The sequence below is a fragment of the Ctenopharyngodon idella genome, chromosome 23, assembly GCF_019924925.1.
Source record: "Ctenopharyngodon idella isolate HZGC_01 chromosome 23, HZGC01, whole genome shotgun sequence".
NCBI lineage: Eukaryota > Metazoa > Chordata > Actinopteri > Cypriniformes > Xenocyprididae > Ctenopharyngodon > Ctenopharyngodon idella.
In genome coordinates, this window is record NC_067242.1 from 813,316 (window position 1) to 826,006 (window position 12,691).

At 36.2% G+C, this 12,691-nt stretch overlaps 1 protein-coding gene across 1 annotated transcript in view; it reads right to left on the reverse strand.

Moving 5' to 3' along the window:
* Positions 1-12,691, reverse strand: part of si:dkey-225n22.4 (collagen alpha-1(XXI) chain) — a 57,658-nt gene that overhangs the window by 31,848 nt on the left and 13,119 nt on the right. The window contains exons 6-16 of the mRNA XM_051882915.1: positions 11,868-12,041; positions 11,537-11,614; positions 10,673-10,684; positions 10,474-10,575; positions 10,329-10,382; positions 10,168-10,221; positions 8,967-9,020; positions 8,664-8,717; positions 8,342-8,389; positions 7,999-8,052; positions 7,606-7,659 (exon numbers count right to left, since the gene is read on the reverse strand). Of these exons, the coding sequence (XP_051738875.1) occupies positions 7,606-7,659; positions 7,999-8,052; positions 8,342-8,389; positions 8,664-8,717; positions 8,967-9,020; positions 10,168-10,221; positions 10,329-10,382; positions 10,474-10,575; positions 10,673-10,684; positions 11,537-11,614; positions 11,868-12,041 (738 nt within the window). The remainder of the gene's footprint in view (positions 1-7,605; positions 7,660-7,998; positions 8,053-8,341; positions 8,390-8,663; positions 8,718-8,966; positions 9,021-10,167; positions 10,222-10,328; positions 10,383-10,473; positions 10,576-10,672; positions 10,685-11,536; positions 11,615-11,867; positions 12,042-12,691) is intronic.

Consider the following 12,691-nt stretch of genomic DNA (forward strand, 5'->3'; position numbering starts at 1 on the left):
CCAGTTTAAGCTTTAGATGCTTACGTCCACAGAGCTTTTCATCTGTTTTGGGTCACTTCAGGAAGGGGTCTCCAGCGTCAAAGCAGAGAATGAGCAAGTGGATAGCTGAGGCTATCTTTCTTGCTTATGAGTCGGCCAGGCAACCTTCAACTATGTCAGTCCGATCCCACTCTACTAGGAGTATGGCTGCCTCTAAGGCTCTCTTGTCAGGAGTATTACTTCAAGATGTTTGTGATGCGGCAGGCTGGTCCTCACCGCACACATTCATGAGGTTTTATGACCTGGACTTGAGCTGTACACCAGGGGTTCAGGTGCTCACGTTCTGGTGCTTTTCTATGATTTCACATTAGGCAGGCACTTGTCATTATGTCAGCTTGGATATAAACATTCCCACAGCGTTAATTGAAAGGGAACACCATGGTTACGACTGTAACCTTGGTTCCCTGAAGAGGGAATGAGATGTTGATATCGTATCATTCAAAGCTTTGACCCAACGTACCTCTCAAACTTTGCAATCACACAGAGCTTTCCCACAGCGTCAAACAACGCAACGTCTCATTCCCTCTTCAGTGAACTAAGGTTACAGTCTATTTAGCAAAGATACATTATCCCAGAAATATTATGATGTTAGAATTTTGCTTTGAAAGATAAAATAAACAAAAATGATCCTATTATCACAGTTAAAGTATGGAGTGCAAAAAGGCGTTGAATGCAAATTTGGAGAAAAAAATTGGAGCAATTACCAAATCATTTCCATAATGTTGTTTGCAGAAATCAAATGCTTTGTGCTTAAGATTTAAAGCTTCAGCTGTCACTATCTGTTGACTATATAGACTGTTAGAATGTACATGAAATTCTGCACACAGATAATAAACAAGTGGATTGAATCGTCCCCAATGAAAACCATGTAACTTGGCATTGTCTAACCAGCCCATTCCCAGCATGTGCAAGCAGAACTAACATTTAGATTCATTTGTCAGCCCAGTGGAAAAATGTGTTGACAGATTCAAATAGTTTTCAGCAATGATTTCCTTAGAGTGCATAGGAAACTGACATGGGCTGACAGCAGGGTGGACATTAGCCTCATTCACAGCAGTGGACTGAACAAACACAAGCATTACGTCATTACTACTAAACCTGAACTTCAATTGAAGCCTCACTGCATGTTACATAAAACAGACAGCATTCAGCTGTAAGTGTGGTAGGCTGAGGGTGTAGCCGTGAAAGAAGATTACAGGACACGTTTGACAGTACAACATGAACACATTTAGATCTCAACAGAACACATTTGTTTTTGAATACATGTTCAGATTAAACAAGATGTCCATGATTTGATCACTCAAAGTCCATTCTTAAAGTGTCCCTATTATGCTTTTTCGATTATTCCCTGGAAAAAACGACGCTACTGTTACTGTTCGTATCCCTGTGTATCAAGAGCTGAGGAAGAAAATTATATATGCTAGACTCCAAAACAAAATTAGAAACCTTTAAAATAGCATAATAGGGGCACTTTAATCATCTCTTTCACTCATTTTCTGCGATGTTGTCATTTATTTGACCACTGAAAGGCTGTTTCATTACATTTAAAGGCATCATTTAGAATTTCAGGTATACGTCTATTTGTGGATATCCAAACAAGAGTCCAAGTACTATTAGGTTTGGAGCGTATATAGAGAGAATCAGCTGTCATTTGTGCCAACATAGTGTTTTTACTCTGTCAGTCAGACTCATTTATGTCTTCACTGATTAAGTGTTGCTTTGGTCTCTGCCAGCAGAGGAATATACAGTCACGCAGGTCCACAAACTCACTTCAGTGTCAATGGCAGGAGAAATGTACTGGTCATAAATGTCCCTTACTGGCCATGAAACTTTATTTGCATTACTAGAACTGTCAAATTCAGATCATTAATCTAATGTGATTAATTATTTAAAAAAGCATTAAAGCATTTAATCACATTCCCTGACTCTTGAGTAGATGATTTTACCACAGGAGCAGTTCAAGCTTGGGTTTTTGTTTGTACAAATGTTTGGTTTTGTTGGCTTAATGACTTTTTTAATCTTTTTTTTTACTACACCTGAGCAAAATCATGCCATGTTTCAATTTTTAAAGAAGTTATAAAACATAAGAATCAAACAATTGTAAAGTTCAATTTTTTGTGTACACCACTGTTCAAAGTTTTGGGGTCAGATTTTTAATGTTTTTGTCTTTTTAGCTCACCAAAGCTGCATTTATTTGATCACAAATATAGTAAAAATTGTGAAAAAGTATTTCAATGTAAATCAGCTGTTTTCTATGTGAATATATAGTAAAGTGTAATTTATTCCTGTGATCAAAGCTGAATTTTCAGCATCATTACTCCAGTCTTCAGTGTCACATGATCCTTCAGAAATCATTCTAATATGATGGTTTGCTGCTCAAGAAACATTTATGATTATTATCAATGTTGAAAACAGTTCATATTTTTGTTGAAACCATCATACATTTAATTCTTCAGGATTCTGTGATGAATATAAAGTTCAAAAGGACAGCATTTATTTGAAATAGAATCTTTTGTGACATTATAAATGTCTTTACTGTCACTTTTTGATCAATTCAATGCATCTTTGCTAAATAAAAATGTTAATTTCTTAAAAAAAAAAAAAAAAAAAAAATCCCAAGCTTTTGAATGATAGAGTATATGATATGCATATGCTTCAATGAAATGATGAATGGCCTCTTTAAAATTCCACAGCTTTGTAGACATATTATTTAGGTTTAGCGATTTATTTCATACACATTTCTGAATGGTACCATGTGAAGATCATTTTTCACATTTTCTCTCAGCAGTGGTTGGGAGCTGAAAGTCAAATATACATTTCCTGTTTCCTACAAAATGATGATGATTTCAATCCGCTTTGTCTAATTTGCAGGAGAGAGTCATTTGTCTTGCTCAATCAAGATTGCATTACTTTACAGACAAAACACTGGTCTGAACTTAATTTCTAGAGGAAAAATGATCCTGATTTGTCCATTTAAACAGTGATTGTTTTGTCTTGCCAGCTGTAATTAGGTACATCTGAAGTACACATGACTGTAAAAGAATGCCTGCCTGTTTAGTTCCTGTAAACCATTAGCTGGTGCAATGTTCCTTGAAACTATATCAATGCAAATGCACCTTATTTATTATTCCAGAGGCATCTAAGTAGAACCGCAAGACCAGATGATGCTTAACAAGCCTGGTTTCTTTGGTTATACTTAATAAAATGCAAAAATAAAAGTAGCACAACTGCTCAAAAACCTGTGTAGACCAACGGCTGCTACACTTTTACAGGACGTATAGCAAGTGGCCGTGATTTCAGCACCCGTAGACACAAACTAGCACGTTTAACACTAACCATGACAATTGTGAACTCCACTTCAACAAAAGAGAGCCATTAGTGCAATAGCTGTCAACCCACACACACAGAGAACGAGACTCGTCTGAATTACACTTCAGATCCCCTCATTAGAATAACAGGAAGGGTGTCAAAATTGCACAGACGAGCTATACTATATTGGACAAAACTGCTTTTCCAGAAGCAGCAGAAACCAGATTAGAATGGGACTGCAATAATTTTAATTCTAACATATTTCACTAACTTACTTTGAATCTAAAAGTGTAAGCGCTTCAAATCTCTTCCTCCAATTACAACAGCTCCATAAACTGCGGTGTGTCGCTGCCGGTTGCAGCAATATTAACAGACTTTTGTTTTTTAAGACATTCAGTAAACCACTGTTTAACAAAATAAATAAATAAATAAATAAACATGGTTGGTTTCTTCCCCTGCAGTACTGAAAACATACTGAACCGTCATTTTTGTGTACCATTAGACTCCTAATAATAACAGTATAATCATGTCACACTGCAGGATGTTTCAAGCTGCTAAACTGCTTTGACACACTGTTGAATCCTTTTCTCTTTCTCTTTTTTATGTTTATTAATGCTGCAAATCTCTCTTTTTATAATGCAGAGGTGTAACACTATGAAAGCTTGTTTCCGCCGCTAAATTAAAAAAAAAAAAAAAAAAGGTAATTGCGACTTCTTTTCTCAGAATTGCGAGTTATAAACACTTGTGAGATATAAACTCACAATTCTGACTTTATAACTCGCAATTCTGACTTTATAACTCGCAATTCTGACTTTATATCTCGCAATTCTGACTTTATAACTCGCAATTCTGACTTTATAACTCGCAATTCTGACTTTATATCTCGCAATTCTGACTTTATAACTCGCAATTCTGACTTTATAACTCGCAATTCTGACTTTATATCACGCAATTCTGACTTTATAACTCGCAATTCTGACTTTATATCTCACAATTCTGACTTTATATCTCGCAATTCTGACTTTATATCTTGCAATTCTATATCACACAATTCTGACTTTATAACTCGCAATTCTGACTTTATATCTCGCAATTCTGACTTTATAACTCGCAATTCTGACTTTATATCTTGCAATTCTATATCACACAATTCTGACTTTATAACTCGCAATTCTGACTTTATAACTCGCAATTCTGACTTTATATCTCCCAATTCTGACTTTATATCTCGCAATTCTGACTTTATATCACACAATTCTGACTTTATAACTCGCAATTCTGACTTTATACCACGCAATTCTGACTTTATAACTCGCAATTCTGACTTTATAACTCGCAATTCTGACTTTATAACTCGCAATTCTGACTTTATATCTCGCAATTCTGACTTTATACCACGTAATTCTGACTTTATAACTCGCAATTCTGACTTTATACCACGCAATTCTGACTTTATAACTCGCAATTCTGACTTTATAACTCGCAATTCTGACTTTATATCTCGCAATTCTGACTTTATAACTCGCAATTCTGACTTTATACCACGCAATTCTGACTTTATAACTCGCAATTCTGACTTTATATCTCGCAATTCTGACTTTATACCACGCAATTCTGACTTTATACCACGCAATTCTGACTTTATACCACGCAATTCTGACTTTATAACTCGCAATTCTGACTTTATATCTCGCAATTCTGACTTTATATCTCGCAATTCTGACTTTATAACTCGCAATTCTGACTTTATAACTCGCAATTCTGACTTTATATCACACAATTCTGACTTTATAACTCGCAATTCTGACTTTATAACTCGCAATTCTGACTTTATATCTCCCAATTCTGACTTTATATCTCGCAATTCTGACTTTATAACTCGCAATTCTGACTTTATACCATGCAATTCTGACTTTATAACTCGCAATTCTGACTTTATAACTCGCAATTCTGACTTTATAACTCGCAATTCTGACTTTATATCACGCAATTCTGACTTTATAACTCGCAATTCTGACTTTATATCTCACAATTCTGACTTTATATCTCGCAATTCTGACTTTATATCTTGCAATTCTATATCACACAATTCTGACTTTATAACTCGCAATTCTGACTTTATATCTCGCAATTCTGACTTTATAACTCGCAATTCTGACTTTATATCTTGCAATTCTATATCACACAATTCTGACTTTATAACTCGCAATTCTGACTTTATAACTCGCAATTCTGACTTTATATCTCCCAATTCTGACTTTATATCTCGCAATTCTGACTTTATATCACACAATTCTGACTTTATAACTCGCAATTCTGACTTTATACCACGCAATTCTGACTTTATAACTCGCAATTCTGACTTTATAACTCGCAATTCTGACTTTATAACTCGCAATTCTGACTTTATATCTCGCAATTCTGACTTTATACCACGTAATTCTGACTTTATAACTCGCAATTCTGACTTTATACCACGCAATTCTGACTTTATAACTCGCAATTCTGACTTTATATCTCGCAATTCTGACTTTATATCTCGCAATTCTGACTTTATAACTCGCAATTCTGACTTTATACCACGCAATTCTGACTTTATAACTCGCAATTCTGACTTTATATCTCGCAATTCTGACTTTATACCACGCAATTCTGACTTTATACCACGCAATTCTGACTTTATAACTCGCAATTCTGACTTTATATCTCGCAATTCTGACTTTATATCTCGCAATTCTGACTTTATAACTCGCAATTCTGACTTTATAACTCGCAATTCTGACTTTATATCACACAATTCTGACTTTATAACTCGCAATTCTGACTTTATAACTCGCAATTCTGACTTTATATCTCCCAATTCTGACTTTATATCTCGCAATTCTGACTTTATAACTCGCAATTCTGACTTTATACCATGCAATTCTGACTTTATAACTCGCAATTCTGACTTTATAACTCGCAATTCTGACTTTATATCTCGCAATTCTGACTTTATAACTCGCAATTCTGACTTTATAACTCGCAATTCTAACTTTATAACTCGCAACTCTGACTTTTATAACTCGCAATTCTGACTTTATAACTCGCAATTCTGACTTTATATCTCGCAATTCTGACTTTATATCACGCAATTCTGACTTTATAACTCACAATTCTGACTTTATAACTCGCAATTCTGACTTTATAACTCGCAATTCTAACTTTATAACTCGCAACTCTGACTTTTATAACTCGCAATTCTGACTTTATAACTCGCAATTCTGACTTTATAACTCGCAATTCTAACTTTATAACTCGCAACTCTGACTTTTATAACTCGCAATTCTGACTTTATAACTCGCAATTCTGACTTTATAACTCGCAATTCTAACTTTATAACTCGCAACTCTGACTTTTATAACTCGCAATTCTGACTTTATAACTCGCAATTCTGACTTTATAACTCGCAATTCTAACTTTATAACTCGCAACTCTGACTTTATAACTCGCAATTCTGACTTTATATCTCGCAATTCTGACTTTATATCTCGCAATTCTGACTTTATAACTCGCAATTCTGACTTTATATCTCGCAATTCTGACTTTATAACTCGCAATTCTAACTTTATAACTCGCAACTCTGACTTTATAACTCGCAATTCTGACTTTATATCTCGCAATTCTGACTTTATATCACGCAATTCTGACTTTATAACTCGCAATTCTGACTTTATAACTCACAATTCTGACTTTATAACTCGCAATTCTGACTTTATAACTCGCAATTCTAACTTTATAACTCGCAACTCTGACTTTTATAACTCGCAATTCTGACTTTATATCTCGCAATTCTGACTTTATATCTCGCAATTCTGACTTTATATCTCGCAATTCTGACTTTATATCTCTCAACTCTGACTTTATATATCACACAATTGCGAGATAAAAAGTTGCAATAATGCTTTTTTTTATTTTTATTCAGTGGTGGAAACAAGCTTCTATAGTAACAAGATTCAATCATTGAACATGACAGCGTTTCCACACAAACACTATAAATGTAACACCTGACAAATGTCTTTAATTTCTGTCGATCCGTGTATTAATCACATGATCATTAAATCACAGTTTGACAGTAATGATGATGAGTTCAGGAAAACTACGGCCACTGTATCACAAGGGCTCAGGTGTCTCGTGAGGAGAGCAAGACATAGGTTGGTGTGAAATTACTGTTATGTAACACATTTGACAATTAAAATATTTTGAAGATTGACTGACCTTTGATCCAGCAGGGCCGGCTGGTCCATCGTTCCCAGGGATTCCTGGTTTCCCCTGAAGGAACACAAATATACCGCTGCTCGAGCTAGATTTCTCTCCCAACATGTACAGTAACACCACAATGAACAGTATTTCTTATGTTTGCTCCATCAACAGTCTGACTTGTGAAGTCTTGTGAATATAGAAAAATGTGTGTATTCTGTGCAACAATTTTCAAGAAGATGGCTGCATATTAATTAATAGTACAATTAATTGCTTCTTTGTATCATATTTGAATACTGTGCATCTGTATATCTGCTTTTATGAACAGAGCAAATCTATGATACTGTATGGTCAAATATCGTTTCTGAGCAAAGCCATTTTGTGTTGATATATAAGATTACACAACATTACCACTGGACCAGGCTCTCCGGGAGGTCCTTGTTCTCCTTGCTGCCCCTGATCTCCCTGTTTAAAAATACATGTGACGATTAATATCATAAATGCTTATAACAGCATACACTTTACGAAGCCCTTTTAACTGCTTATTTCTTTATAGCAGAATATAGTATTTAAACAGATGGCAAAGTAATATTTAAAAAATGGAAACCTATTTTAGAATGACAATTAAGAACACTTTCTTCCGAATTGACATATCTTGACATGATACTTCAATTTTACTAGACAATTTTCCATGAATATAAATGGAGATTCCCATTGTAATATTCATTTATTATTACTGAAAAAAATATAGAACCTTTTTTCCTGGCAATCCAACAGTACCAAAGTTTGGTTTCGATGCTCCCTGAAACAAAAAGACATTATGTTTTTATACAAAAGTAGATTTTTGCTTGATATTTTTTTTTCTTTTATTTGTCTCTTCTCCATTTGCTAAATGTCTAGTTTGAACACACTGTGTATAAAACATCTCTGGCCGATGTAAGCCACGTTCTCTCTCTCTATACAAGGCCAAACAGCATCTGCTACATCCTTGCGTCAAACGCTGAGCGTGCTTATAAGGAGAAGCATTGAGGAAGTGGTAGTTTGCACCTGGCAGAGAAGTTGGAAAGAGGTCTTACCATTGGTCCTGGTGGGCCCGGTTTCCCTGGCAACCCTCGTTCTCCTCGTTCACCCTGGATGTAAAATAGAATGAATATGACTTGCAATAAAGGAAAAGAAACAGTCTGCTCACTCAATTACACCTAAAAACCAGTAATTAGCATCCTAGGCTGACAACATCACGCTCCAGCAGTGAGGGAAGAGGCTCTTTTCTTGCCAAATGGTTGTTTCATCTGAATTTGAGAATGAGCATCTAAAAGCATCTGTTCTTAAAACAGTCACTTTGTGACTTGGAAGGGTTTTTTTTTCAATGCAAGACTTACTTTCACACCCTGAAGTCCTGGATCGCCTCTCAGCCCTGGCAGACCTTCGTCACCCTAAGAGACAGAAGAGTAGAAACACAACAAGAGATAAAACCACATGCTTAGCAACACTGTTATCAGTTATGTGCATTAGGGTTTTATGTAACATCTTATGTTTATTGCATTATTTTAGTATCATGTTTGGTTCCATGATGGCGTTTTGTGTTTGTGTGCTGTGTTCATCTTCTACTAGGGGTGTAACGGTACATGTATTCATCCCGAACGTCACGGTACGGACGTCACAGTTCATTGCATACAGTCAGTCACAGGCGATTCACACTCCAATCCAGAAGGGGGCGCCAGTGGTTATGCAACGCTGTTTGCTAACCACCACAACAGGAAAAAGAGCAGAAGAAGAAGAGACGACGATTTATGCACCAACGCAAAACAAGAATGGCGAGTTCAGATGGCATGCAAGAGCTTCGATTAGTTTCGATTAATTTTTGTAACACGCTCCACAAACTTCCGGTACAGCAGAAAGCAGCATCCTGTCTGTTTTCTTTATTTTACAAAAGCACAATGTTTTGTTTTTATTGTACACTGTGTACAGAAATAAAAATACAGTTTTGAATGAAGTCTTACTCTTATCTGTATGACCATAAATGACAGAGCATTTGAAGTTGTTTCGCTATTATAATGAGACGAAATCATCTGGCATTGTGCCGATTTGTGAGGTGGAAGTCTCACTACAGTTTGTAGGGAGTAAATGTAAATAAAAAGAAACCTAGCATTGGGGATTTGTTGCCTTTTCCTGTTGTACTGAACTCGTATCGAACCATGACCCCAAAACTGAGGTACATACTGAACCGTGACTTCTGTGTACCGTTACACCCCTATCTTCTATATATTAATATTTCCATCAGCTTGTGAGAAAAGCTACTTGTGCTGAGCTTTGATTCATCATGTCTTTCTCTTTACCATCAGTGTTATTATGGTGGATGTCAGTATATTATAAAGGTATAAAACAGATTTCAATAGCAGCAGAAAATGGATATTTGATTTACTGGTTTAAAATGTCTTTTTTTTTTTTTTGTAAATGACTGTTTTAATTTGTACCGTTTTCAGGATATGTTTACATTTTTGCTGTATTTTTACAGTTATTCTGGAAACAGGAATTTTGTTTTTTTACAGTGAATGGTTTCAAACTGTAAGAGCATCTTACCTTTTCTCCAGGTATACCTGGATCTCCTGGCTCTCCTCTTGAACCCGGGGGTCCCTTTATTGAGAAAATACGCACATTTCAGAAGCCTCGTTCACATGGATTGTCTACTACCAAAAAAAAAAAAAAGAGGCAATGTCCTGAATATATGGGGTTTTACTCACAGGCTTACCATCGGGGCCCGGAGGTCCTTCCCTTCCATCCTCTCCCCGCAGACCCTGTTGAGATCAGACTTTGGTTGTAAATAACCCTCTTATAAGTGACTGTATGCAATTACACAGGACATTATCACAGGAGATCTTGGTTGACCCTCGGTCCTGGAGGTCCTGGAGGTCCCGGCGGTCCCGGCTGTCCTTCGCTACAGTCGCACTCTTCCTCAGCGTCACCGGTGGGCTCACGGTCCAGAGGACACTAGAAAGGTCAGCATACACTGCTATCATGTAGCCCAAACAATCTGTTCAAAATCACTCTTCAATCGTGAGAGTATATGATTAAAACTCGAACTCACCCGCTCATCATCCTGTAAAACAAGGTGAATAAAAAAGAAAGTTAGACTATCTGAATAGTTCTCCATTCAGTCAAGTCTTTTAGCTTACAGTAAGTTATAAATATAAATCAGTAAATCGTGCACACAATTTAACAAATCGAGGGAACGAATCAGTAAATCGTGTGCATAATTTAGCAAATCGAGGGAACGAATCAGTAAATCGTGCGCATAATTTAGCAAATCGAGGGAACGAATCAGTAAATCATGCGCACAATTTAGCAAATCGAGGGAACGAATCAGTAAATCGTGCCCACAATTTAGCAAATCGAGGGAACGAATCAGTAAATCGTGCGCACAATTTAGCAAATCGAGGGAACGAATCAGTAAATCGTGCGCACAATTTAGCAAATCGAGGGAACGAATCACTAAATCGTGCGCACAATTTAACAAATCGAGGGAACGAATCAGTAAATCGTGCGCACAATTTAGCAAATCGAGGGAACGAATCAGTAAATCATGCGCACAATTTAACAAATCGAGGGAACGAATCAGTAAATCGTGATTTATGTTTTTTCTTGCATGTCATGTGCGGGGTTCCGTACGAACAAAAAAATATTGTCGTTTAACATTGGAACTAATAATAGGTCTGTTGTGCTCTATTACCTGCTCATTAAAATAATAAAATAAAATAATAAAATAAAAGGCAAATAAAATAAAATAAAATAGCAGTACAGATGCAGTACATCTGTCTCATTTAAGATATTTCTATAGATATAGAGGTTTTAATAAAAGAATTGTTGGCTAGAACATTAAAAAGACCAATTCCCGCCCCACATCCAATCAAATCAATGCAATTCTACAACAAAGTTACTTTTTTGTTCTTACCACAGAGTAGATTTCACATGCGGTCTCTCGCTCACTTTGATGTGGGTCACAATAAAGCCTCAGTTTCTGAATTTCTGTCTGTGGTGGTCAATGAGAAATGACAAAAACAACAACAACATCATTTAGGCTTCTCTAATACAGTTATAACAAACAGATGATTGAGCCGTAGTGTCTATATTAATCACTATTTTGTGATGTTAGCAGTTTCCTCAAACAAAAGCAGCACACAACTACAACCTGTAAGCACTGTATTTTAAAAACAGCCATACAGGAATACTGCAGTTTACTTTGGCTGCTAGTGTCCAATTATACAACAGGAAGCTATACTCACAGGAAGTGTAGTGTCAGAGCCAAAACGCTTGGAAATCTGAGTCTTTCCGTTGATGTAGATGGGCACAGAAGTTTCCAGAGCCTCGTCTTGAATCTGCTGGTCATCCAGGAAACAGGTGACATGTCTGGGTTTAACCAGAACCTTCAGCTGGTGCCAGCTTCCATCAAACAGAGCCTGTAAGATATGTCAGACATTGAGAAACTGGTTTGTGCTGATTTTAGATACATTGAAAAGATTAATAAAGACTAAAGGTGTGCACAAAGATCTACTTTTTCATTTGACACGAATGTCACAAGAGTCAGACCATTTTCCAAAACAAGCTGTCCTGCATGAATGAGGGGCTATGATGGAGGAAAATGGCTCATTATGCAAGAAACATCACACAAAACCACTTGGTTTTGGCATTAAGAGCAGAAGAAGACATGGAACAGGAACTCTGAGAACATGAAAACATTTCTGAGAATTTTTTTATTATTTAAATGTATAAGTGCAGCTTTAGTGGAAAAAGCGTCATGGGACTTTGAACAGGAAATTGCAGCTAGTACAAAAATATAGTCACAGATTTAAAAGGAAATGTCATAAAGCAGCTTATTTCTACATCATTATTCTGCCTAAATGTGTGTGTGGTGCAACTTCTGTTTAAAGTCACCATGAATTCAAAACAGACAATTCTTATTATTTTTTTATGGAATACTGTAGTGTTCATTATGAATGATTTCTCCGTGCACATCATCATTATTGTTTTAAATTCATGTTCTGGTAATCTTGAATCAGAATATCTTCTCCTCCCTCTTTCAGCATCTCTTCTCTTCTCTGATGATGAG